General features: G+C 43.1%; 1 protein-coding gene, 1 long non-coding RNA gene and 1 pseudogene across 5 annotated transcripts in view; 2 read left to right on the top strand and 1 right to left on the bottom strand.

Annotated features, from left to right (window-relative positions):
* Nucleotides 1-4,140, top strand: part of LOC128779536 (uncharacterized) — a 46,700-nt gene extending 42,560 nt beyond the window's left edge. Inside the window, exon 3 of the long non-coding RNA XR_008425565.2 lies at nt 4,055-4,140. This is a non-coding gene — a long non-coding RNA (uncharacterized lncRNA). The remainder of the gene's footprint in view (nt 1-4,054) is intronic.
* On the bottom strand, nt 1,755-13,466 carry LOC128779535 (large ribosomal subunit protein eL27-like; annotated as a pseudogene).
* A 109-nt stretch (nt 13,467-13,575) lies between these two features.
* Nucleotides 13,576-26,135, top strand: part of ANKH (ANKH inorganic pyrophosphate transport regulator) — a 117,509-nt gene continuing 104,949 nt past the window's right edge. For 2 of the 4 annotated variants that reach the window (XM_024578611.4, XM_045186421.3), the window contains exon 1: nt 13,578-14,114. In XM_024578611.4, the coding sequence (XP_024434379.1) occupies nt 14,019-14,114 (96 nt within the window). In that variant the 5' untranslated portion in view covers nt 13,578-14,018. Of the gene's footprint in view, nt 14,115-26,135 lie in introns of all 4 variants that reach the window. The other 2 variants (XM_024578610.3, XM_024578613.4) reach the window with 2 other exon arrangements.

The following is a 26,135-nucleotide window of genomic DNA, read 5'->3' as shown; positions in this document are numbered from 1 at the left end:
GAAATCTGCATAGAGTTTTTATAAGAGTTCATTTGAGCCAAACTGAACACAATACCAAGGACCAAGATCTCAAATGTAGTTTCTTCTATGCATTTGGAATTAAGGAGGGAACCTAAGGAAGATTATTGGAAGGTGGGAGAAAGCCAAGCGAGGATTGGATTAGGTGATAATTAACCAGATCTTGTTTTCTTTTCAGGGTGGTTACTCTTCCCAGGGGTCTGAAAAAGGGATGTCAAAAGAGTATTAACCTTAAAAAAAAAAAAAAAAGTATTAACCTAGATGCACAGAAACAATGAACAGGGCTTGCTTAAGGCAAAAATCAACCTTTTATGTAAAAGGTTATATGCCAGAGTCATGACTACCTACCATGACCTGCTCGGTTGGAATTTATGATCAGATCACCCTATGAAGTTACTACTCAGTTGGATTTATTACAGCCCCCCTTCTTCACCCACAGACATTGTATAATGGGTAGAATAGTGGCCCCCCAAATATACATCCAAACCCTAAACCCCAGAACCTGTAAATGAAACCTTTTTTTGTTTGTTTTTGGAGAAAAGGATCTTTACAAATATAATTAAGAATCACAAAATGAGATTATCTTGGATTTTTGGTGGTCCCTCCATCCAATCAGAGTCCTTATCAGAGAAAGGTAGAGACTGGGGTGAAAGTCCTCTGATAGCAAAGGGAGAAACTAGACTTTTGATGCCACAAACCAGGAAATGCCTGTGGTCATCAGAAACCGGAAGACTCAAAGAAGGGTCCTCCCCTAGAAACCTCGGAGGGAGCATAGCTCTGCCCGCAGCCTGATTTTGAACCTCAGACCTGCAGAGCTGGGGGAGTGTACATTCCTATTGTTTTCAGCCACACAATCTGTAGTAATTTGTCATGGCAGCCTAGGAAGCTAGTTCCCACCAAAAGTAAGAGTGTCATTTTGTAACCATCATCTAAAAACTGTATGGCACGTAAAAACTGTAAAACTTACCCACTCTAGATCCTTTCAATTTTAGATTGAGGAACTTAGATTTGAAAATCATTGTTTAAAGTAGTACTAATTTTAGAAATAAACCAGCAGAAAATAATATGTGTAAAGTAGGACAGTGGATTAGCTACTTTTTTCTTCAAAAAATGAGAATGCCTTTTTATGCAAAATATTTTGCAGTCAACCGATAATATTCTTTAGTGATGAGGGCTACTTATGCTACTCCTACAGTGTCCTAATTAGCTTTTCTTTAATGTGCATTAAACATAAAAGAGGGAAAGAGAAAGAACAAACACAGAGAGCTTAAATTTCACCCGCAAATCTGTTGTGTAGCCTGTAAACTCAGAAAAGCCTGTAAATCCCCCCCACTACATTTTTGGTGTAAACACTTCTTTATTTTGATTCTCTCTCTCTCACTCACACAGACACACACTTGCTAATGAGAACATTTTAAAGCAATCATGAGCTCAAAGATAAGTGGTAAGGGAGGGTTTTCTTAAATGCTCTATATTATCCCTCCTCTGTCTTCATTTGAATCATTCTCTCAGAAGATTTTGCAATAATCTGTCACCCTACAATGGAGCTGAGATAGGCTTCTTCCCTGGAGCATTGTCACTGTTTACTAGGGAGGTGAGGTACAAAGTCCAGGACTCACCAGTGAAGTAGGAAGGGAAATGGGTGGCTCCAGGGTAGCCCAGCCAGGGAGGGGTGAGGCCCTGGGCTTAGCCTGGGTGGGACCCCTGGCTCCATCACTGACTGCTGTGAGCCCCGCAAAGTCTTGACTTCCTCATTTGTAAAGTGTGGATAATTATAGTACTCATAAGGTTTTGAGATGAATGAAATACATATCATTAACCCTTGTGGCCAATTCTGTCTTCACCTTAACTTATTCATGCATTTGACATAGCTGGTGACTTTCTTGATTCCTCCCATTTCTTTGAACTCCCTGAGCATCTGGCTCTTTCCTGCCCATAAATATGGAAGTATTCTGCATCTCTTATCTTCTCACTCCCTTGATGGCTTTATCCAGGCCGGGGATTTCACATAGCATCTTTTTATTGATGTCACTCGAATCTAATCTCCAGCCTCCCCTCTAAGCTCCAGATGAATTTACCCCTCAGCTCTCTCCCTGACATTTGTGTAATAAGCATTGCAAAGTTGGCATGTCCACACCTAACTCTTGATTTTCAACTCCAGACCAGCTCCGCGTCCTCTGGTGCTGCCCACATCTGTAAATGGAATTGCAAGTTTGGATTCTGGGCGAAACATGCCTTCCCTCTTGTCCTCATCCAAGCCCATCTGCAAATACTGCCTTCATAACTTCAGAGTATTTCCAGGATACACTTATTCTCACCTGCTCCAATTTTAGGTCATGGCTTCAAACCGTCGTTATCTGCCTTCTGGACAAATGCAGTAGCCTCCTAACTGGCCTCCCAGACTTTTCTCCACTAAGCAATTAGAACAATTCCTTTAAAACCTATGTGGCAATATCCCTGCACAGCAATTCCAATGGCTTCCCTTTTCCACTTAGACCCCCAGCCACCCCGTGCACACTGTTCCCCAACTCTCTTTCTCTTGCTCCTTCTTTCAACATGCCAGGGCCTCCCCAGGCTCAAGGCACTGCTGTTCCCTCTGCCTGAACAACAGATACCCACCCACTCGCCAGAATGACCTTCCCTGGCCCTCCTCTGTTCCCCTTTATCCATACTCAGACTTATATTTCTTCTCAGGACTTGTCTATTTCGAGTTATACATGTATTTGTTGTCTGTCTCTGTACTAGAATGTAAGCCCAATGAGAGCAAGGACTTTGTTTTTTTCATTGCTGTATCCTTGGAACCTAGAATGCTGCTTTGATGCAGTCATCTGCAAGCAGTGTCCGTGGCTTTGTGGCTGAGACGAGACAAATTCACATGGACTACCGAGTCCTGTGGAGGAAGAGGGACAGCACAGCCACTCTCTCAAGGGGAGAGTGCCCCGACCCTTGCCTTGACAGGCTTTTATTGGCTTAATTTGCATAGGAATACAGGGCAAATATGGAAAGCTCATCCATTATTGTCAGGCAGTAAGGATCAAACAATAGATAACATTCGAAGAACTATGAGAGCTTATTCTGAGTCAGGGTCAGATGGCTAAAGGGCCATAAAACTTTGGGGAAACAAACTCATTTCAGGCTTGGACCCTTATTATTTAAATTGAGGGTATTAGCAAAGTAGGTTTCATAGGATTTTATGCATTGTTTCTTAGGCCTGATCTCCCTGGGGAACCCGCCCTTTCCAGCAGAGGGCTGCACCCACCTCCAGCATTGTTTCAGGCTTAAGTCAGGGAGGGGAAGTAAGGCAGCCACGAGATTAGGAGACTTCTTGGAGACAGAATTAGGACTCAGGCTATGTCAAAGCTGAGGGGCAAGGGTCCATCACCCCCTTTTTCTATAGCTCCCCAAGTCCTTCCCTGAGGGCCCCTTCGTGATCACGCCTGTCTTAGGTTGTCCCTCCTTTCAGGAATCTTACTCGTCATTGGCTAACCAGTCATCCACCTGGGGCCAAGCAGGGTGAAGTAAAAGGGGGCAGAGGCAATACCCCTGCCAGGAAAGATAAGCTTTGTCTCCTTAGTGGCTTATGGTCCCAAGGTCTTTTTACCCAACCTTAGCCATGGGGGGTTACAGCTTCTGACACTAGGCAGGGTGGTTCCCAATACTGCTTGACTTATTAATAACTGTTGGACAATTGAATGAATAAAGAGTGGATGAGTGAATGAGGAGGTAATATCAGGGGTGTCCAACCTTTTGGTGTCTCTGGGACATACTAGAACAAGAAGAGTTGTCTTGGGCCACACATCATTAAACACACAAACACTAATGGAAACTGATGAGCAAAAAAAAAAGTTTTAAGTAAATTACAAATTTTGTGTTCGGCTGCACTCATAGCCATCCTGGGCCACATGCAGCCCATGGGCTGCAGGCTGGACACCCCTACACATTAAAGCACTGAGCATAGTAGGGCATATGATATGTAATTGATAATACTACCTGTTGCTGTGCTCTTTATTTTTACTGTTAATTATTGTTTGTCTAGGTGCTTTACACACCCTGCCTCTCCTACTGGCCCTTCAACATTTAGACCGCCCATGGCACGCCCAAACCTCCCCAATGGAACCTAAGAACAGTAAGAAGAAAGAAATGGAGATCGCCAAGGCAAGAAGAATGTCATTGGCTAACTCTCTTTTGTTGTCTCAGGGTTTGCTTCTGCCAGATACACACATAGGGAGGATGGTTGGACTAAATTGCTGTCTAGTATAGCCAGCAAATGACTTGGACATTTTTTCCAGTTCCAATGATGTGTTCTTTCCTTTTTATATAACAGCCAAAATTTAGGGTTTTGGGGTTTTTTTTCTGGATTTTTAATGACTGGAGCAAAAAATATCTAAAACTGCAGCTTCTGGAAAAACCATTTGCCCTTTCTTATACCTCCCTTTGAACTTGACCTCGGCCTCCTGTCGGGTCCTGTCGGTTCCAGAGCAGGGTCTCTAAAGACATCTTTGTTAACAGATTTGTCCAAGGGGATATCCACACCGTATCTGTGGGCATAAAGTGATTGTAGTTATAAACTTTCACAAAAGACTTGATCTTTGTTCTCTTGGCAATTTCCTTCTTGCCCATGGCAGCTGTCACTTTGCAGGGATGATGGTCAATTCCAGCCTCAAGAGCATGGCTGTAGGGGTGATCTGATGTGCCACCCTCGATGCTCTTCACAATGACCGCTTTGCACCTGGAGTTGCATCCAGCCAGGACCAGCACAACCTTCCCAGGTTTCCCTACACTTGCCCATTGCAACAGCAGCCACCGGGGCCTAGAACAGAGAGGAAGAACCACACTTTCACCAACCTTTCACCCCAGCCTTAAATATTTCTGCCTCTAAATTATACCTCCCACACTGGCTTTCAAAGTAGCCAAAAAGAACATCTGGGGTTCAGAAAACACAGTCACTTTTACCTTTAATGACTGTTATTAATTGGCATTGGAAACTGTTATCCAATGACCTATCTCAAACTTAATTTGTTATTGATCTACACATTTTTTGAGCCTTGGGCCACATGTTCTGCACTGACAGGTCAGGGAGAGAGGAGCACATGCCTATTGTAAACATGCCTCAAAAGCAGTAAGCAGAGTTCTTGGGAAATGCTGGGGCAAGGATAAGATGCTTTTCTTTACTGCTGGGATGGGGCCTCCCTCAAGCAGCAACTCTTCCCTGGTAGGCAGCCAGGTCAACCCAAGATAAGGCCTGTCATGGATACCTGTTCTGTGCAGACATCCTGGCGACTGGAGCTGATGGAGTTAGTGTCAGGCTCAGGTCAAACGCCACCTGGGGACCAGCACCGGGAGAAAATTGGAAAATTACTAACTCAAAGACTATGAAGACTAGGTCTTGGGCCAGAGCTACCTGAGCCCCCATCTACCCTAAGGGCAAAACATTCTTTTGGAGAAAAACTGGCAGCTCTCTTAGACAGAAGGAGACAAAATCACTGACTCAGGAAAACCAGACCCTCTCTGGAGGGGCGAAGCCTTTTAAGACATGACTGGAACATTTCTTGGGTAAAGCAGTTCATCAAAAAACAAACTTAGAGGTTCACCTCCAACCAAAACAAGTTTCTCTGAGAGCAGCTCCAGCACTGCCTCCGCCCCAGGTCAGGCCACTCAGCTTCTCCTGAAGGTCCAGTCTTTACTTTGGCCACAGGGACCACGCCCTGGTGTGTCCCAATTCCTGACCTGCCACAGATCCCAGGCCTTCCTGCAAGGCTGCCCTACCTCAGTCCAAAGGGACTCCCTTCCTAAGCAATGCCTAGCTCAGTCCACCTCTGGCAGCTAATCCACCTCAAACTCAGTACGGATGTGGCCAAACCAGAAGAAGCATAAGAGAAGAAAGTGGGAGAACTGGCTTTGGAATCAGAGAGACCAAAAATTCTATGTCTGCAAATTTTAGCTGTGCAGACAAGCAGGCCTGCCTGGGAACTACTCTGGGTGCTTTTCTGCATTCATGTTTCCTGCAAACAGGTAGTGGGTCCAAGGACTCAAACCCTACTGGGCCAGCCACCTGTCAACCAAGCTTAAATGAATCAGGAGGCCTAGGGTCCTAGGATTTACAAATTAGAAACACAACTAGGCAATACCCAGAGTGTTCCAAAGGAGAAAGGAAACGGAGAGTTTTTATAGTAAAAAGTACATTCTTGAGAAGAATCGGTCCTGCGTTCTTAGCCTCTGGAGGGTCCCTGGTTCTAGTCCCTTCCTGAGGGAAACTGCTGTTGGCTTGGGCTCTGTGGGACATAACTGTTTATGCGTAATAAATCCCTCCTTTCAACTTAGGCTAGTTTAAGCTGACTTCTCTTACATTCAAAAAAGGAATTCAACTAATATACCTTCTCATAAATTAGTTGTGAGAAATGTGTGGTTCATGTATGTGGTTTGTGCTTTTGATGTGTATCCAAGAAATCATTCCCTAATCTAATGTCACAAAGAATTTTCTCTTATTTTTTTCTAGAAGTATTGTCTTTGCATTAAATCTATAATCTATTTTTAGTTAATTTGTATACACAGTATGAAGTATGGTTCAAGGGTTATTATTTTGCATATGGGTGTCCAATTGTCCCAGCACCATTTGTTTAAAATATTATTCTTTCTCCATTTCATTACCTTGGCATTTTTGTGAAAAATCAATTGGCCATATATGTGAGGGTCTGTTTCTGACTCTTCATGCTATTCCATTGATCTGTACGCGTATTTCACCGGCACCACACTGTACTGGTCAAGTCCTGAAATCAGGAGTCTGAGTTCTCCAGATTTGTTCTTCATTTCCAAAATCGTTTTGGCCATCGTCAGTCCCATGCTTTTCTTTTTCCAAAGGATTTTGATTGAGATTATGCTTAATCTGTAGGCCAATTTGGGTAGAATTAATATCTTAATAATGGTGATGTTTCTGATGCATTAACATATTACATGTCTCCATTTATTTAGGTCTTCTTTGAATTCTTATCATTTGTGGTTTTCAACATACAAGCTTGTGCACATTTTATGAGATCTATTTTTAAGTATTTCATGGATTTTAATACTATTGTAACAGGTATTTTTTATTTCAATTTCCAAATTTTCATTGCTAGTATACACAAATACAATTGATTATTTTATATTGAATTTGCATCTATCCTGCGACCTTGCTAAGCTCACATATTAGTTCATAATTTTCTTATAGAATCTTTGGGATTTTCTATGTAAATTATCTTGTCATCTATGAATAACAAATTATTTTTTTCCAATGGTGTATACTTTTTATTTCTTTTACTTGCCTGACTGCATTGGCTAGGTCCTGCAGTAAGGTGTTAAGTAGGAGCAGTGACAAAACATATCTTTTATTCCCAACCTGAGTGGGATTATGTTTGCTTTATCCCATACTGTATACCCAGCACATTGCACCATGTTTGGCACACCATAAGCACTCAAAAGAGATTGCTGAATGAATTAAAACAATGTTACCTCATCTATATGGAGATTAAAGTGATACAGGTTTCATTAACACCTTGCTTAATCATCTATTGAGTCACAAGTAAAATCATATAGTAAGTAGCAGAATACCTTTTTGAAATCAGGAATATTTTCAAGTTTAAAAAAAATGCTCCGGTGGGGATATAGGAATTTAAGGATAAGCTCTATATTAACATGAAGATGACAATATACTACATATTTGTCTGATAAATTAATACCTAATATAGTCTAATGAGTAACACTCATTTAGAGCTTTTAAAAGTAAGTTGACCAAAAAATAAATAAATAAAAATAAGATGAAAAGTATATAGACCTTGGGTAGGTAGTAAGAATAAAAATTTAAGGTTTTTGAATATTTTTAATTACAGGCATTTTATGTTATTTTGGTCATTTAAATAAAACAAGTAAAAACAGAAGTTGAAGAGAAAAAAAGGGGAACAAAGAGTAGCGACATTTTCATCTTATGGCCTCCATTTTATTTGACCCATTAAGAGCTGCCACCATGGGCTGGCAGGGCTGGGACAGACTGTACACACACTGCCACTCGGTGTCTCACCACAAGGAGCCAGACAGAAGTCAGCAAATCATCAGACACTCACCTACACAAAGCACTTACGTCCAAAACTCTGAGAGTCAGGGGGTGGCTGGGGTGGTGGCGGTGGCATTTTTGAGTGGCATGAGCAGGGTCCATCCCCAAACCTTTGGTTTTTAGGCCACTTCTCAGAGGTACGAGTGAATTAATAACTGACAATACACAATGCCATCTGGTTATATAATTAACCAGGCAAAAGCCTCCCAAAATGTTTTATTCTCTAGCAATTACCAAAAAATCAAAATTTATAAAAGTGGTTAAGATATATATATATACACACACATATATGTATATATATATACACACACATATATATGTGTGTATATATGTATACACACCTGTGCTCTGATGAAAGCTTCCTCAAATCTTTTTCCCAGATTAAAAGAGGAATAAACAAAAAAAAAACCCAAGCATGACATTTATGTCTGCCATCCATGACTGTTTTCTTTTCATTTAACTTTATATTTTCAACATGTAAAACATGAATATTTCCAAAGCCAGAACTAGATAGCCAGGTACATTCAGAGAAGTTCTTCTTCCATCTCTATTCCACTGTGCTCTCTTTCTCCCCCCACTGATAAGCATTTAAATAATTTCTAGATTATACTTCTGGTGTGTCTTTTCACAAATACAAGCAAATATACACATGCACACACAACCATATTCATATTTCTTTCCCTTTTTACTCCCAAACTATCATACAATTTTATAGTTTGGCACCTTGCTTTTTGCAATTACCAAAATACCCTGCTGATCACTCCATGTCAGCATGTAGAGACTTTCCCCCTTTCTTTTTAGAACCCAACATTTTAAAAGCATCTGTGTGTTACTTTTAAAATATTATTTAAGCAAAAATAAGTATATTATTAAAGCAGTCATTAAAAGGGAGGACTATAATTTCACAGAATTTAACTAGCTAATTCTAGCTTATCTATAGCAAATATTCAATTTCAGAATAATATACTGTCACAAGCATAGGTTTGTGATATAGTCTTTCCTATAAGTCAGCCGGGCAACTGCTCGGCTAGCTGCCTGCTGAGCAGCTGGCACCAAGGAACAGACAAGAGTCACACACAGTAACCATGCCATTCACTCAGCTTTTATTGAATGCAGGTTCACTCAAAGTAGAGCATTGACATACATTAATATCCTACCCACCTTCTAACAATCCAAGAGAAATATTAACACACACAGACAGCAATCAATGGGGGATAACGAACCCAAGTCCCAGACTCTCAGTCTGCAGGCCTGGCAGACAGCACAGTGGACAAGGGAGTTGTCAGCATCTTGCAAGGAACGACCTCCAGAGCTGGGTGCAGCAGGGCAGGCAAAGTGCTCAGTCTAGCAGGGCAGAGCCTCTGGCAGCAGATGACAAGGGAGATCAGTGTGGCATGGAGCAGCACCCTGGTGTGTGGAGCTCAGCTGTCTCAGCAGTAGTGTGGAGCCTGCCTCAGTTATACCTTGAAAGTGGTAGACTCCACCTTCTGAGTCTTGTTTGTTTGTTTGTTTTTATTTATTTATTTTTAGAGAGAAGGGAAGGGAGGGAGAGAGGGAGAGAAACATCAACGTGTGAGAGATACACTGATCAGTTGCTTCTCACACGCCCCCAACTGGGGACCTGGCCTACATGTGCCCTGACCGGGAATCGAACCGGCAACCTTTCATTTCGCAGGCTGGCTATCAACCCACTGAGTCACACCAGCCAGGACTACTCTTTTGGGTCTTTTTGATAAATGTCTCACCATCCCTGATGCCAAGTGGAGAATCTGCCCAGGAGCTGATCGATGGGTGGTCCCGTTCTGCTATTCTGATCACATGTGCAGATATCTTAGGTGTGTCTCCTTGCCAGATGTGTCTGCTCTGACTTAGGTAGTTTCCCACTTGAACCAAAGTGTCATGGCTGACTGACAGCCATCTTGGTTGACATGAGTGACTCCATTTCATTTTATGTACTTTAGGCTCTCTTGATTGGACCAATGCCATTTTATTGTTCCTGCTCTTCACATATACTGATGCCACTCACCTCCTGCCTCCAGCTATTGGGATGTGCTGAGAGGACAACTGGCTTTGATAATTACCCCAGGAAAGTGATAACTCGGCCTTGGACCAGAATGACACACCGATGGCAAACAGTTGGGGAGGGAAACAACCTCTGCTCCCCAAAAGCTCGGATCCATCAAGCAGGGCCATGCTTATACGAACACAGTGAAATAGTCTATTTTATTTAGTAGTTATTTTAGTCTTTTATTTTAATAAAACTTTTATTGACGAACCTAGTGAATCAGAAGCTTCCCTCACTGCATCCCCAATGAGCCACGTAGTAAAACTGCAGTAGGCCCAGATGTAGAACTGTAAGGCTTGAATTTGTATCTATTTTGGGAGGGTTTGCTACTCACTTCAAAACTACCCACCAATATCCAGGACTAAATCTTTCATCACAACTATGTTAAATAAGTTGGTTATACTAAATATATGGTATAGGATCATTCTGCGTGACCAACGTGGATAACTCTGTAAAGTCAGTCTCACCTGAGTGGACAAAGCTTGTAGACCACGTCCACTGCTGTAGCTGGGCACCTGAGGTCAAGCAAGTCTGAGTTACAGAGTTCTAGAAGTGGGTGATCTTTTTTATTCTGTCCTTTGCAGCAGACAAAACTTTTCAACATATTCATTTAAGATCAATTCAAGAAAAAAGTAAATCAGACATGTATGTAACTTTTAGTTTCTTCAAAAATTAGCATAATAATTTAAGGCATCAAAATAATAATGTATTGTTGGTCATTTATAAAGTTGTTTTGGGAAAAGCAACTTTTTCTGGGCTCTGAAATCAACGCTAATTTGCATTTCTGATGAAGCTTTGTAAATATTCTTAAAGCTTTTTTTAGTTTTATATACTTATGTCCATTGAGTACATTAAATACATTAAATGTCCATTAAATACAGAAAAGTATAAAAGGAAAGTAATACTCTGCACCTATATCTAACCACTATCAATAGTTGAACAGGTTTTTCAGTATTTTTTCATATATGTATATACTTTTTCTTATGCTGTTGAGTATAGCAATCAAATCTAAGCTAAAGACTTTTCAAATTGAAGATAAAGCTATACCCTTTGAAAGATAACACCCTCTGAATCTAATTTAAATGAATTTAGGATCATTTCTTGGGGTTCTAGGTAAGATAGAAAACTTCCTATTCATTATCATCACTTATATTCTGGCGTGATCTTTTCGAAAAACTATTAAGTTAAAAATAAGAAGAAAGAAAGAGGCCAAAAATTCTCTTTGAAATCTGTTATCTGATTTTGGTTCTTTGATAGAAAAAATAATTAAATGTCTCATTCATTCCATTTCCACATTGCCACAGTGTGATTGAAATTCAGAGGACTTTCAAATCTAAAAAGGGATCTTTGCCATAATTGAAGGTGATAATCTTAAATCACTTATTTAAAAAATACACTTTTAGAATACTCAAACAAGGATGATGATCTTTCATTGATTTACTAGAACTTTCTCACCATGCATCCTTCAGATCACAGGCGTGTGTTTCCATCAGTCAGCAGCAGCAATGTCCTGCCCTTGTCTAGGGACCAACCAAAGCAAACTGGACTTGATGAGGATTGATCCCGGGCCTCATCAACCCACATTCCAGGCAAAGGTCAGTGTAATTAGATGGCTTCAGGTAAATTGAGCCCACAGAAACCTAGACTTACAGAATGGTTACGCCATAAGGTGATATTTGCTTTAGAAAAGAACTCCTTCCCAGAGAATTCTTTTAAATAACAAGTTCTCTTAGTGTATTTAAAATGAGATTTGACTATATTCAAACATGCCTTTCAGGAATTGGCTACTGAGGAGAGTCCTGCACCTGAGAACTTCCTGTTTTGCTGGGCAGTCTTTCAGATAATATCGTTGGACACATTTAACACAATAAATAATCACTAAAATTTCATTTTAATTACAGAGGATGCAATTTGAGGTTACATCAGGGCCACGGGATAAATTAGTTTCCTATTTCTCAAGGCCTTGTTCACACTGTGTGGAATTTAAAAAGGTCTCTTAAAGGGCATAAAATATGGAAAATATGTGATATACTTTCAAATAATTGTGATATATCTGAAACCAGGCGTTTGAGGTCTCAAGCTCACTACTGACCCAAGCTTTACAAAGCTAAATGTGAGCCAGCAGACTCATTCCTAGGTGCAAAATTACTTTGTTACTTTTAATTATAAATTATTTAAATCCATTATGCTAATTAAACTTTTAAAGATGCTTGTAGAAGGGCAGTGCAAAACAGTAGAAGCAGGACAGGCTACACATTTTGCCCCGCCCCTTCTTCAAAAATTACCAATTTGAAGAGGGCATTAAACCCTCTGGACCTTGGTGACAACTGCACAGCAGCCCGGCTCTGCACGAGGCCCTCCCCCTCCCCCCACCCTCTCCTTTTAAAAGACTCCATTTTTTGCAGTTTTTGGTCAAAGGAAAAACTGGGCGGAAAGTACAGAGATTATCCATTTATCCAAGGCACTTCTCGTTGACCAAGGGCCTTAAACCCGCCAGTCACAGTGCGCTGGGTGCAGAGATGGACGCTGCGCTGCTGTCACACAGTTTTAGATGAAATACTCAGCACAGCTCTTATTTACTCTGGAATCACTGGGCCAGCTATAAAAGATGAAATCACTATAAAAGATTTTTTCCCTTTCCCCTTGTTTATTTAAAAGAAACAGACTTTTCGAGTTTTTTGTTTGTTTCGTTTTTTACAACAGCGCTGCGTTGAAAAGAATCTCGGCTCATTGTTAGGAAAGTGCTGGAGGCAGGTCTGACCGCCTGCTGGGACCAGTGCCTGCGGCCCACTGCGCATTTTGCTCCGGGACGCGGGTCCGGTCGCCTTTGGAGATGCTCCTCCCGCGGCGACCTTCTCTCGGTCTCTAACGCAAGCCCAGAGCGGCACCTCGGTCTCTTCCCAGTACCTAGATGCCCAGGTGGGCCCGAATCAGACTGCAGCCGCGGCTCAGAGAAGCTTCCCCCGCACTTCGCTACCCAAGCCCGCTCCTTCCCAGCCCCAGCTCGACCCTGTCACTCCTCGCGACCGCGATCCCGCCGTCTGCCCCCTCTGCCAGTCTTTCACACTCTTCGGCCCCTCCCGGGACGGCGCGGGGACCCCAGCTCTGGGCCGGACTGCAGAGCTCCGCCGCCCTCTGAGCCTCGGGATCGCTCGGTGCCCCCGCCCCTCAAGGTCGCCCCGCCGCGCCCTAAGGCCCCGGGCCGCGCGCCACCGTCCCCGGGCCAGCCGATCACCGCGACCAGTCCCACCCTGCGCGCCCCGGAAGCTGCGGAGGCGGCGGCGCTGGCGGGCAGCCGGAGAGGCGGCGGCCCCGCTGCCTGTGCGAGAGCAGCGCCCCCCGCGGCCGCGCGGAGCGCAGGGAAGGAGGGAGCCGCCTGCCCCCCCACCCGGCCTCCTCCCCTGCCCACCGCCCTCCCGCCCCGGGGCTGCCGGCGGTGTCCGCGCCTCCCCGCCCGCCCGGATTTCCTCCGCGCAGTGGCGGCGGTGGTGGTGGCGGCGGCGCCTCGTGCGTGCGGTTATTTATTTATTTCCGGGCTCCGGAGCGCTTATAATGGAGCTGCTGTCAGCAGAACCTTCTGCTGCCGCCACCGCCGCCGCCGCCACCGTCCCTCCTCTTTTTTTTCCCGGCAGATCTTTGTTGTGTGGGAGGGCAGCAGGGATGGACTTGAGCTTGCGGATCTCCTGCTAGAGCCGCCGCGCTTGGAGAGGACGCCGCCGCCGCCTCGAGGCCCCGCCGGAGCCGGCCTGCGTCCGCCCGCGCCCCTGCCCGCTCGGCCCGCTCGCCCCGCGCCTCCCCGCAGAGTCCCCTCGCGGCGGCAGATGTGTGTGGGGTCAGCCCACGGTGGGGACTATGGTGAAATTCCCGGCACTCACGCACTATTGGCCCCTGATCCGGTTCCTGGTGCCCCTGGGCATCACCAACATAGCCATCGACTTCGGGGAGCAGGTAAGCCCCGCCGTGCCCTGCTCCCCGCTCACTCTGCCTCGGCCTTAGACGCCCCGGCGCGGTGGGATGGGGGCAGAAGGGAGTCACCTGCTCCGAGTTCCTCTTTATCTTGTAACATTTGGTTGGGTTTGCAGCCTGTCAAGGATGACTTTTCCAGCACTCTATTTTCTCTCTCCCCCGCCAGTTATTCAGCAGAGTTTTCCAGTTCTCTCTCTCTCTCTCTCTCTCTCTGGGAAATGTTAAAACATCGGGGGATTTGGCGCTTCACCTATAGAAGCGTTTTTCGTGCACAGCAGGAATATTATGTAATTTGAGGTTATGTAAACCTCAGGTCTTAAAAGTGTAGTTTTTGAGAGTGCAGGTGCTGTTTTTTAAATTTTTCCAGGGTTGATGATGATGGTGATGGTGATGATGGGGAGATTTTTTATTAAAATGTGTCCCAGTTGATTTCCCAGGTACTTCTAATTTGTTTTCAGCCCAGGTATGGAGTAGGTGTCCCCAGTGTGTCCTGATAAGTGACCATTGACCATCTCTGGTTTGGGATTTGGGGGTTGTTTTCTCTTGGACCCCTAAAAAGGGGAGTACAGTTTTGTTTGTTGCCTTCTCGTCCTTGTTTCTTTTTATGTTTTTCCCCACTGGTCTCCATGTGGCGTCATTGCAAAACTGGCGCTGCAGACTCCCCTGCATGGGGGATTGGTGCTCTGCACTTAGCCTGTGGGGACCATTTTTTTTGCAGGGCCCCCAGCAGGAACAGTTGCATTTTAAGGCCAGGAAGAGGGATGGGCAGGTGGCACACCACCTTGATGCACAGTTGTTGGAACTGGCCAGCGTGTGTAACACACGTGTGTAATGAGCAGCACTCCTACTATTGTAGCACCTTATTTATATCCTTTTTCTTTAAGGCAAGAGACTTCAAAGGATGTCTCTATAAAATATGCACCTATTTTGTTGCACTTTTAGCTTTTAAAAAACAAACAGTTTTTCAGAAGGTGGTTGGTTTGACACCTCCTTTTGGTGAATATCTGCTTGGATTTGTCTCTCTTTGCTCAGAACTTCTGACTGATTGCAACTCTATAAGCTCCCTGATATTTAGTGACATTGTAAAGTACATTGTAAGCTACTTTGTATTTTATTGCAGATAAATGTCCACAGTATAGTACAGTCTTCTAGAGACCCTTGTCTAGAAGCCATCTAATTTCCTTTAACTATTATATCTTTTCTGTTGCCACCGTGACCTGCCAGTACCTACGCATCCCCCAGGGCTTGTCTGCTGCTCCACCTCCTTCCTGCCCACCTTACCTTCTTTCATAATTAACTGGTGACTTTGGGCATTTCCTACAATCTGTGGAAAGGTTTTATAGACCTGAATTCACCACCTCACATGTTAAATGAGTCAAGTGTTGTATGTTCACCTGAACCTTTTACTATGTTAAGACTTACCTTCTTGGAGCTGCTCCAAAGGTTGTCAGCTCAGGCTGCTCGCCTGATCGCTCTCCCTGAACTGTAGTGTGTGTGTGTGTGTGTGTGTGTGTGTGTGAGGGGGGGGAACTATGTAGGGATAACTGTAGGAAACAAGAGCATGCTTTGTCATAATTAAGTGACCTGAAGCATATCATAGTATTGCTCACATTTGCCTTGATTTACTATAAGGCTAATGTAACTAAGGATTTGATTTTAGTATAAGGGAAAGGATTTTTTGAACTTCAGAAGGGTGACTAGACATAAGAGACAACTATATAGATCATCTATCCTAGTGGGTCTTACTAATTCAAAGTCATCTTTAAAACGTTGCTAACCTCATTATCATAGCTGACATAAGGAAAGTACTAGAACAGTTATCTTTTTGCACATAAGCAAGTTTTATCAGTAACTGTTGTTTGAGGTCCTTGTCCCTTGAATGCCAGCTTATTTTGAGATTAAAGGCGCCTGGAGGTGGAGATATTTTATCAGAGTTGGGAAGGGGAGAGATGGTGGGGTGGGGGGGGGATGGAAATTGTTCCATTCCCCAAACCTTGCTTTGCCTTCTAGTATCAGATGATAAATGTTTTGCAAAGTGTATAGGGTGAGAAGAATGGAACTTGTGAGCTAAGGCATGACCTGGTCATATGTGGGTAATACATATAAGAGCATTTTACTCCAACTGCCTGAAAGCACAAGAAAGATGAAGAGAAATGAACCTATTTGCAAAAGTAGGTCTATGTTAGACTTTTGAAAATATGCAGCTCTTGATATGAATTGTTACCAAGTTCTAGACAGATGGACACATACAGAGCTCTGTCATTCTTTCAGAGTGAGCATGCGTATGACACCTGGCCCTGGATGAACAGTGATTTCATATTTCAGTGATTGACTAATCGTAAAGTCAGGACATGACATGGGAGTATAAAGGTCTAAGTAACTCCTGATTCTCATGCCTTTGAGAGAATCAAGAAGTGCAAAATTAAAAAATAAAATGTCTCATTATATCTTAAGTCTCTGACTTGTCCAGAACAAAAGCGTAGTAAAATGATTTTAAATGAGTCTTCGAGCAGGGTTTTTTTTATGATTATAAACATCTCAGTTTATGGTTTCTGTTGAAAATGTGGACAGAACTTTTAAAATGGAAATAATCCAGCTATATAAAAGATTCCACTGAAATTTGAATAAGCGGCACATATGTGATTGTATATAGGAATTAGACATTAGTTATCTCAGCTATTAATGCATGTGGGGGAGGGGCTATGAGGAAACCTGTAACAATCCATCCAGAGCCTTCTGATATTCTCCATGAACATTATCTGCTATATGTAGATTTCCCTGTAATTTCATAGGTCGGCCAGGGAGGAACCCAACTATTATGGAGTATTCTAACAAGACTAGCAAAACCAAGTATCACATTTTTCAGTTTTGATAGTAGCAGTCATTTAAGGGGGGAGGGAGGGTTGAATACTACACTGAAAAAAAAGCTATATGGACTAGAACAGCCTGCCTTGTAATATTAAACATAGAAAAGAATGAGAATATATTCATTATTACAAAACCTAAAATAACATTTATAGAACCCTGCAGGTGCGTAGTATACTTTGTGATAATTGCAATATTTCTAGAATTATTACTTTGTGTCTATTTTTACAGTTTGATAATCAAAAGTAGGAATTACTTCCATTCTTTGAGCATTTCATATTTGCTTATAATGTCTCAATACAAGTCATATATGAAAAAAGAATGGGCGGCCTAGGCATGTTAAGTGACTTGTCCAAGATCATACAGGCAGTACCAGGCAGGCCAGGGTTCGTGCCCATGTCTGGCTGGGCCTTGGCCATTCTACTCCCTGCCGCCTCCCGTCACGCTCACTCACTGAGATCTGCCCAGGAGTTCTTAGAAATGTATCCTTTGAGCTTTTCAGATTCCTAGCCTGGGTTTAAATTTAATCTTAGCTGTCATAGTTTGAATTGTAAAGAATCAACAGGCATAGGGCAATCATAACAAGGCCCCCAGGAAAGACAGACTGTGTCTAAGAAGTTCAAGTAGAAAGAGCCAGATCATCCAGGTAATTCATTAATTCAACATTGTGTCTTATTTTGATAAGGTTGGCATAGCCTTTGGTCAAGGGGAGGAGAAAAGATAAGAAACCATGGATACTTCACAGTAAAATTGTTTAGAAAGCACTTAGTCTTTAGCATCAGAGCCATACAGACTGCTAAGGAAAGAAGGATGCTGATACATGTCCTACCATGTATTTCTTCAAAAGTATTTGCAGATGTGCATTTGGTTTTACCATGTTCAAAGGACTGCTATTTCTGCTTAAAACTAAACTTGGTACAAAGTCCCTGCCTACCTTAAGAGCCAAGTTCACCAAATTATGTAGAATAAAGCAGTGAACTTTTTAAAGGTACTAAATGACACTTAAAATTTAATTAAGGGTAACTCTGCTATAACTTTGAAAGGTAAAAGAAAGTTGCAATTGTTCTCATTTGAGAAGAAACGTGTTCTGTCTAGTGCCAGGTAGTCTGGTCTTTCACACAGACGGTATCTTTAGGGGTTTCAGATTGTCCTGTGTGACCCCCTGAATTTGGTTGGGTCCAATATGGCAATTGAGCGACCCTAGGTATTTACCTATGAATGAAGAGTTTTGCATATATAGGGGTTGTTACAATTACAACAGTAGATATATAATAGGGATGTTAAACTGTTTTCCTAGCTCCCCTTTCTAACTTAGGAAAGATTTTTCTAACTTAGGAAACCTACTGTTAGCCTTCTACAGTAGAAGAAAGAGGGTCTCAAATTATTAATATCACAGAATGGAAGAAAAAAAGAGAGAGAGGCCCAGGAAACATAACTTCATAAATGTTCTTCCTATCTACTAAATAGAGAAACACCCCACCCTCCACAGAAGTTCTCCATTAGACTAGGAGGTACAGGAATTAAAAAGGGTGAATATGCGGCACTGACCACTACTGTGAAAGGACTTTTCATCCAAGGTCACCAAGTCACAGAAGAGGCAGAGCTTGCCTTAAGTAATAATAAAAGTAGCCATCGTGTTTTACTTTCCAAAGACAGGAATGTAAACCCCAAGCTAAGTTTTTAAATAACTGTGAGAGGGAGACATTTTCTCTTCCAGTCTATTCTACTAATGGATTAAATTTCAAAATAATGGGTTTTTCTAATTAAAAAAGTAATATATGTTAACTGTTTAAAGTTAGGTTAAGTATTAAAAATACAGGGGGAAATACCAATAATTCCGTTCTGAAGAGAAAAAAACTCTTAACATTTTTATTTCCTCCCAATTTTTTAAGCATTTAAAAGTGTTTTAAGTATGATTTTAAATAGCGTATTATTTGATTATATGAGCACACTGTAATTTCCTTTGCTGTATATTCCCCTATTGTTTAAATGTTGAGGCTTTCTTGGTTTTGTTTGCTGGCTTGTTTTTCAATACGAAACTTGAATGACTGTCTTTTCGTAATAACTAGATAATACATGACCTCTGACTACCTTGGGCTTTCTGCCTGGCATAGCGCGGTGCCTATTTCAGTTTCTCATTCATACATGGAAAATGAGGTCACTCTTTGCTGGCAGTCCGTATGCAGTTAAGGACACGGTGACCTCTGTAGTCCAGTTTGGTACTGACTTCTGTACTGTGTTTCCCAGTTCTCTTCAGATGGACTTCTGCCTCTAAAGAATCGCTCTTTCGACGTCCTTGGGAGAGCCGCTTGTTCCTACAGCCGTGACGGTATAATCCCGTGGTTAGTTTGGTTGCTCATTTCTTTATTGACGTGGTTTTATGACCAGCCGAACTACCACTTTGTCAGAACACTTCTTCCCCAGCATGTCCTTCAAAGATATTCAGATGCACCATACATCAAGACAATATCTAAATCTCTTTCTAGTAATACATCCAGTTCTTTAAAAGCAGTTTTTAGAGTGTAGTAGCGTAGTATCATTTGCGCCGCTGTGTCCTTTGTGGCTGTGACAAGCTCCGTTTGCTGTGAGTGGTAAATAGTTTGGTCTCCATGCCGTTTTGCTCTCCCTTGTCGGTTTGAAGCAGTGGGGCAGGGTAGGCTGGGCAGCTGGGGGTGCACAGGAGACGATGGATGGGAAATCATTCTTTTAATGGTCTGTGTGTGCTGAAGTAAATAAACCTTATTAAATGGCTGGTATAACCACCAAAGTGACTCAGATGTCTTCATTAAAAAAATATTGATCTGGTATTTTTTTAAACATCTGTGACTCTTTTAGTTGCTGTGGAGATGAGTTAGAAACACAGAAAACCATTTTTCGCAGTGTTATCAGTGTATGAGCTACCTACGTGATAACCGAAACTTCTCCTTCAAAATACAAATTATTAGTTTTTATTTTCCTTCTTTAGTATGAAAATGATTATTGCTGGAAATCTATATTGCACATTTCTCTACCTTATTGAATAAACATAATATGCAAACTGTAACATTTTTTGGTGGTTCATTAACGTCCATTCTCGTGCTGGGCGATCATGGATATCCACTGGCAGGTGATATTCAAAATACTTAACAAAGAGTTTGGCACCAACCAATAAAATAACAATAATGAGTAATAAAAATAGCTAATTCGTGTTGACAATTTGCTTTTAAATTTTCTGCTTTAAATCTGCTCTGGGAAACTAAAGTTCATTAGAATTTCATGAAACATGAAGAGTAGATAATTTTTGGAGGCCTCCTTTTGGAAAAAGTCTACCTGTTTGGGACACTTGCTTTCCCACCCTATGCTGGTTTTGATTCTGTTCCCGAGAGATTCCAGGGTGAATGTCAGTGGCGTGACCTTAGCACAAGGGAAGTGTTGCCACACTTGACACAGCCCCTGCCCTCATACCACTTGGTCTTGGTGAAGAAAACATACATGAAACACCTTTGCGATCAGCATCACAGAGCAAACGTCTAATTGCACGGTGCAGTTCTGGTAACATATGGCCAGGTGCTCGGTAACTGCAGTAGCGCATCGAGAGTGTAGTCGAGACGAGCTGTTCACAGGAGACAGTTCTCGTTGGGAGGCTGCTGCCTTCCCTCTAACCGGTCTTGTCCTCCGAGTGGGCAGCAGCCTGAGAAGGTGAAGATAGTTTTAACAAACTTCCTATCCGGACATACAAGCCCAGATTTTCTTTTTTGTTTTTGTTTTTGCTGTTTCCATGATTTTGAAATCACTTAGCTGCTATTCCAACAACCAAATGCCACTCACGGTGCTGAGAACAAATGAACCTGAAATGACAAAGACGGCAGTTATCTTTGTCAACTAGAAGACCTTCGCATCACACCTTTCCCGTTCTGCTAGGTGGTTGCTTCTTCAGGCCGAAAGTGCTTTCATGGTCCATCTTGGGGAGCGGAGTAACTGGATTATTTGTCAGGGCAAAGAGGGTATTTATTCCCCTATAGAAAGAGTTATTTTTAAAAAACAGCCTGTACATCTGGTTCCAGGACATCCACGGGCTCCCAGGGATAGGTGGACCAACTGCACTTCCAGTTGGGAAGCACATGTTGGTTTGTGGGCCCGTGGGTCCTAGCTGGTTTTTAAATGTTTTTACGGTATTTTGATGTGACTAGATTGGCGAGGCTTTCAATGACTCTGCCATCATTGGCACTGTTAGAGGGTAGCCTTTCTGGAAAGATGGGTTTTGTTGGTATCAATCGACAGTCCTCTTATTAACACAGGTCAACATCTGTCCCCAGCCCCCAGGCTGGAGGAGGGGCTGTGTGTGTGGCTCCTTATCCGGTAGCATAAGGAGGTGAGGGGCAGCCCCGTGCACCTCCAAGCCCACGTTCCCCAGTGCACTTCCTGTGCCCAGAGGTTTCTGCAGTTTGCCTGTCAGCCATCCCCCATCATCCCACCTGCCCAGAGCCAGGCTGGCAGTGGAGGCCCTGTCTCAAGGCTGGGACGAAAGTAAAAGCCGAAGTTGGAATCCCTGGATACAAACTTTGCAAAAACAACTAGAAAGGTGATGCTGAGACTCCTCGGGACAGTTAGTTGTAATTAAATGTCTGTAAAGCCAAATGTCCACTTTTAGGTTAACGAGGCGCTTTCTAGAGAACTAGATGAGTCAAGAAGGGGCAGAAGTTGGCTTTGTGGATGTAATTTCCCTAGCATGTGAAAAGTCAAGGTGGCTTATTTTGTGAGAGACCCAAGGAGGACTAGCATGGGTGGGGCAGCTTTCAGATTCAGCAGTCCTGGCTCAGTATTTACGCCGTGAGGGCTGGTCCCCACAGGTTACTGTCTTCACTAAATGCTAATGAGTCCTCGTCACTAAGCTTGTCAGAATCCCTGCTCAGATTTTTGAAAAATATAACACTAACTCTAGGGAAGTATTTGAGTCCCTGTCATATTCTCCTTTGCCATTTGGCACAGGTGGGGCTGTTTTGTTTTTGAAGCTGTGTTTTAGAACCATGAGAAGTTGTGTGCTCTTGAATGCCGCTCCATAACAGCCTGGAGATCTCTTGGCCACTGGGCTGTGCATTTCAATGAGGGGACATAGTAGTGTGGAGAACCTAAAATAGATTACGAAAGAAAAAAATCCTCTGACGGTCTGAGTGCTTTAAACGGTTGGACAGGAAATTCACTGTGACTAGGACCCTCAGGCCTCGCTCAAAGCACGGCCTGCACTTGACATTTTAGAAAGATGAACTGTGCAGAGGAGAATAACAAAGAACCACGTAAATAGGAAAGGGGTAACTTTCACCTCTCCGGGTTTCTGGCCAAGTCCAGAGCCGAAGCAACCAGAAAAACACATTGCATCCAGCCTGAGTCCAAGCATCTCTTCTCAGCTCCAGACCCCACATTCAGAAGAGGTTTCCTCACCTTCTTTGAGGCCTTGTTTTCCCTTTGGGATGGTTATAGTCCTTACCCCTCCCTGTCCACTCAGGGGCCACGTTGCCTTACCTGGAGCCCGACATGCAATCAGGGTGTACCTGCTTTCTACTCCCACACAGAGCCACACACATTTAGGTGTTTCGTCACCGGGCCTCACACCTGTTGGGCTGTTTACCAAACTTGGGCTGGTTCCAAGAACTGTCTGCAGTTAGTCCACCACCTGACTATCAGACATCCCCCAGACAAACCAGTGTTTCTGCAGGCAGGAGAAAGGAACTTGGACTTGGTTCTGGGGATAGCAGAGACCCACAAAGGACCCTAAAGCAGATGGTGGCAGCGAGCATCAGTAGCCAACCTGCAGAACCACTTTTGTTTTTCTAAAATTCTTATTTACTCCAATTTCCTTTAGGCTTAACATGCCTTCTTTCAGGGAGGGGGCTGGTGAGCCTGTTTTTCTTTCCTCTTTAAAAATCAAAGTGGAATTTACAAACAGTGAAATATACAGATCTTACGTGGGCAGGTCCAGGGGTTTTGACAAATGACAAATGACTGCCTGTATCTAACCCACACCCCAGGCAAGGTATGGAGCATCTCCATCAGCCCAGAAGGTTCCGTGGGGCCCCTCCCCCAGAGGCAGCCACCATTCCGAGGGCTATGATGAGCCTTTTGAATTGCTCCTGCCAAGTGGAGTGCATGCATTTGGTCCCAGAGAACTGAGCCTGGGGCCACTCACTGCTACTTGGCTGTGTAGAGCCCTTCCTCTGTCCTGTTGTAAAAGACGGCTCCATGTCGTGAAGTTTAATGGAGTCAAGGCAGGTGGAGAGTTTGACTTGCCGTGAAAAATAATTTTTTCCCTTAATTGTACTATTTGGTGTTTTTAATTCTTCCACTGACCTACATCCTTCAATTATGTGAACTACTGATCATTTTGAAGTTCAGACATGCTTAAAAATTAAAGTCTGCATGGAAAGCTAACATCATAAAGCAAAATGTGATATATACCTACAATAGACTATTTATCCCCAGAAAGGAATGAAATTATGATGTGTGCTATAGCATAGATGAACCTTGAAAACATTATGCTGAGAGAAATAAGGCAGACACGGAAGGACAACTATTGTATGCCTCCACTTATATGAGGTACCTAGAACAGTCAACTTCATAGGGACAGAAGGTGGGGTAGTAGTTACTAAGGTTTAGGGGGAGGGAAAAATGGGGAGTTACGATTTAATGGATATAGAGTTTCAGTTTGGGGTGACAAAGTTCTGGAGATGATGGTGGTGATGGTTGTACAATAATGTAAATGTACTTAATTCCACCGAACTGTACACGTGAAATGGTTAAAAATGGTAAATTTTAATTTATGTATACTTTACCCAAATTTAATTTTTTAAAAAATTAACTCGTATGGGAAAGCCTGTGGCTTTTGAAGAGGATCTCTTTTAAAAAAAATGGCATTTATTAATTTTATTCTAGTTACAGATATAATTTGTTTTCATTGTAAAAAAAGGAAAATAAATGAAAGTATTTAGAAGAAAATGAGAATGGTGTGCAAACCCACCGCCTAAAGAGAAGTATGTATCTTACTTTAGTGTGTGCCTTCTTGTCTGTTTCCTATGCATATATGTTGAAGGAAAATTGTAACCCTTTTTCATTTGATGTCATAGGCAGTTTCCCTTAAGCATTCATCCAAAATGTAGTGATTAATGGCTTCCTTGCATTCTTTCACATGGATCTTAATTTACTCAGCTGATCTCTGTGGATGGTGCTCAGGGATTTTTGTTTGTTTGTTTCATTGTGTTATAAGTAATGCTCTGAAATGTTTTTGTACAGAAGTCTTGGACACACCTGAGTACTTCTTTGGAAACACTTCTGCCCATGTGCACCGTCCTAAGGCCTGTGCTCTCTGGCACACACTTCTACAGAGCCGTCCCAGGGTACCCCACCGGCACCGTGTTTGGAAGGGTCCATGCCCCTGGCCCACAGTGGGCATTCCCTCCTTCGCTGCTCGTTAACTGCCCAGTGACATCTGCCACTGGGAATCTGCATTCTCGTTCTTCCAGAGCCACACGGTGCTGAACTCCTTCAAATGTTTTCTTTTACTGCAGCATGCTTTTTTGAGAGATAATTCAGTTTGTTGTTTTTTAAATGATGTGATACTTTAAAAATACTCCTTCAGTACTTCCATTCTTTTCAGTATGTTTCAGCATGTTTTGGACCACATGAATGCATACTCTAAGCATGTATTTATAAGCATGGGGAGGAAAAGGATTGTGTTGGTTTTATCCTTGCAGGTTCCCAGGCAGAGAGAATGCTGTGTGTGTGTGTGTGTGTGTGTGTGATGTGAGTTCAGTGATGCTCAAGAAGTTTCCTTCCCACAACTTCCCAGCAAACACATGCAAGAGGAGAGGGGAAGTATTTCCTGACCTTCCTAGGTGTCGGGGCCTGCTTTAGGCATGTGGCTGTGCTGTGAAGTATCACCTTCCCCACTTTAAAGTTGAATTGAAGGCCTGTGTCAGGGCCTCTCTGGAGCAGCCTCCGACTGACGGCTCATGCTTAGAATCTCATAGGAGATTTGATGATGCCTGCGTTCTTGGGACATGCGGAGCCAGTGACATTTAGGGAAATGGGAGAGAAAATGTTCGCTCTTTTCTACCACCCTGACCATGGCTTCCTCCGTTTAACCTGGTCCCCCTGCTATTTACAGGCCACCTTAGAGGAAGGGGCCGGCGCGGAGGGAGAGGAGAATGGGCCCTGTGCATTCTGAGGGGCGCTGAGTTCCGGGGCTCCTCCTCTGCCCTTCCCCGAAGTGGTGCCAGCTGACCATGGTGTGGCTGAAAGAAAGGACACCCACTCCTGATGGTCAGGACCCCTGGGTTTGACCCAAGGCCCTATGACCTTGAGCAAAGAATTTGATCTCTGTGGGATTCAGCTTTCCCAGCTATCATATAAATGTCACATAAATGTCACATAAATGGGGATAAAGGGCGTACTTGCCCCCTTTTGGAGGTTAGATCAAACAGATTGCACACAGAAGCTCTCTGGAAAGTGTGAATGCTACACATACGTAAGGTCACATTGCACTAGACTCTGAGCCTGGTACGCTGCTGCCGTGCCGGATTATTTTTGCACACCCTTGACTAGCTGACTTGTCTTTCTGTGTATTGATTCAGTGACTTGCCTTCAGGGGATTTCTCAAATTAGAACCAGCTGGGTGCAGGGGCATGCTGGAGGACAGGTGCTGGGGACACTGGGGTTTCATAGCACACGTGTCAGCTGTGTTGTTGCAGCTATTTTGTGTGTTGTCGTTTTTACTCTTTATGGAAAAGACCTTTAAGGCCGATTTGTTCTGTAATGGTTTTTTGTGGGATTTTTTAAAAATTAAATACTTGGATTTAGGTAGCATGTGCCTTTTGAAATGATGAGTTAAATTTTCTTTAATCATAGGCTGTTGTTTGGCACAGGTTTGGAATAGGGTGACTACGTATACCACTGACCCCTTCTCTAATCTGGACGTACAAATGGGACCACGCCTCTCAAGCCTTCACCGGTGCCAATGTGCTGGTCTGGAGCATCTTGACTATTAAATAAGGAGGAATATCAAACACAGAGGGCAGGCGTGTCTTCATGAATGAGTTTGCTCAGCAGTGTTTCTTGGACACTTACTATGTCCCGGGGACAGTGCTAGTCACTTAAGACAGAGGAAGA

Source organism: Desmodus rotundus, chromosome 1 (genome assembly GCF_022682495.2).
Source record: "Desmodus rotundus isolate HL8 chromosome 1, HLdesRot8A.1, whole genome shotgun sequence".
Taxonomy (NCBI): domain Eukaryota; kingdom Metazoa; phylum Chordata; class Mammalia; order Chiroptera; family Phyllostomidae; genus Desmodus; species Desmodus rotundus.
Note: the sequence above shows the minus strand (reverse complement) of the source record. Positions and strands in the feature narration are given on the sequence as shown.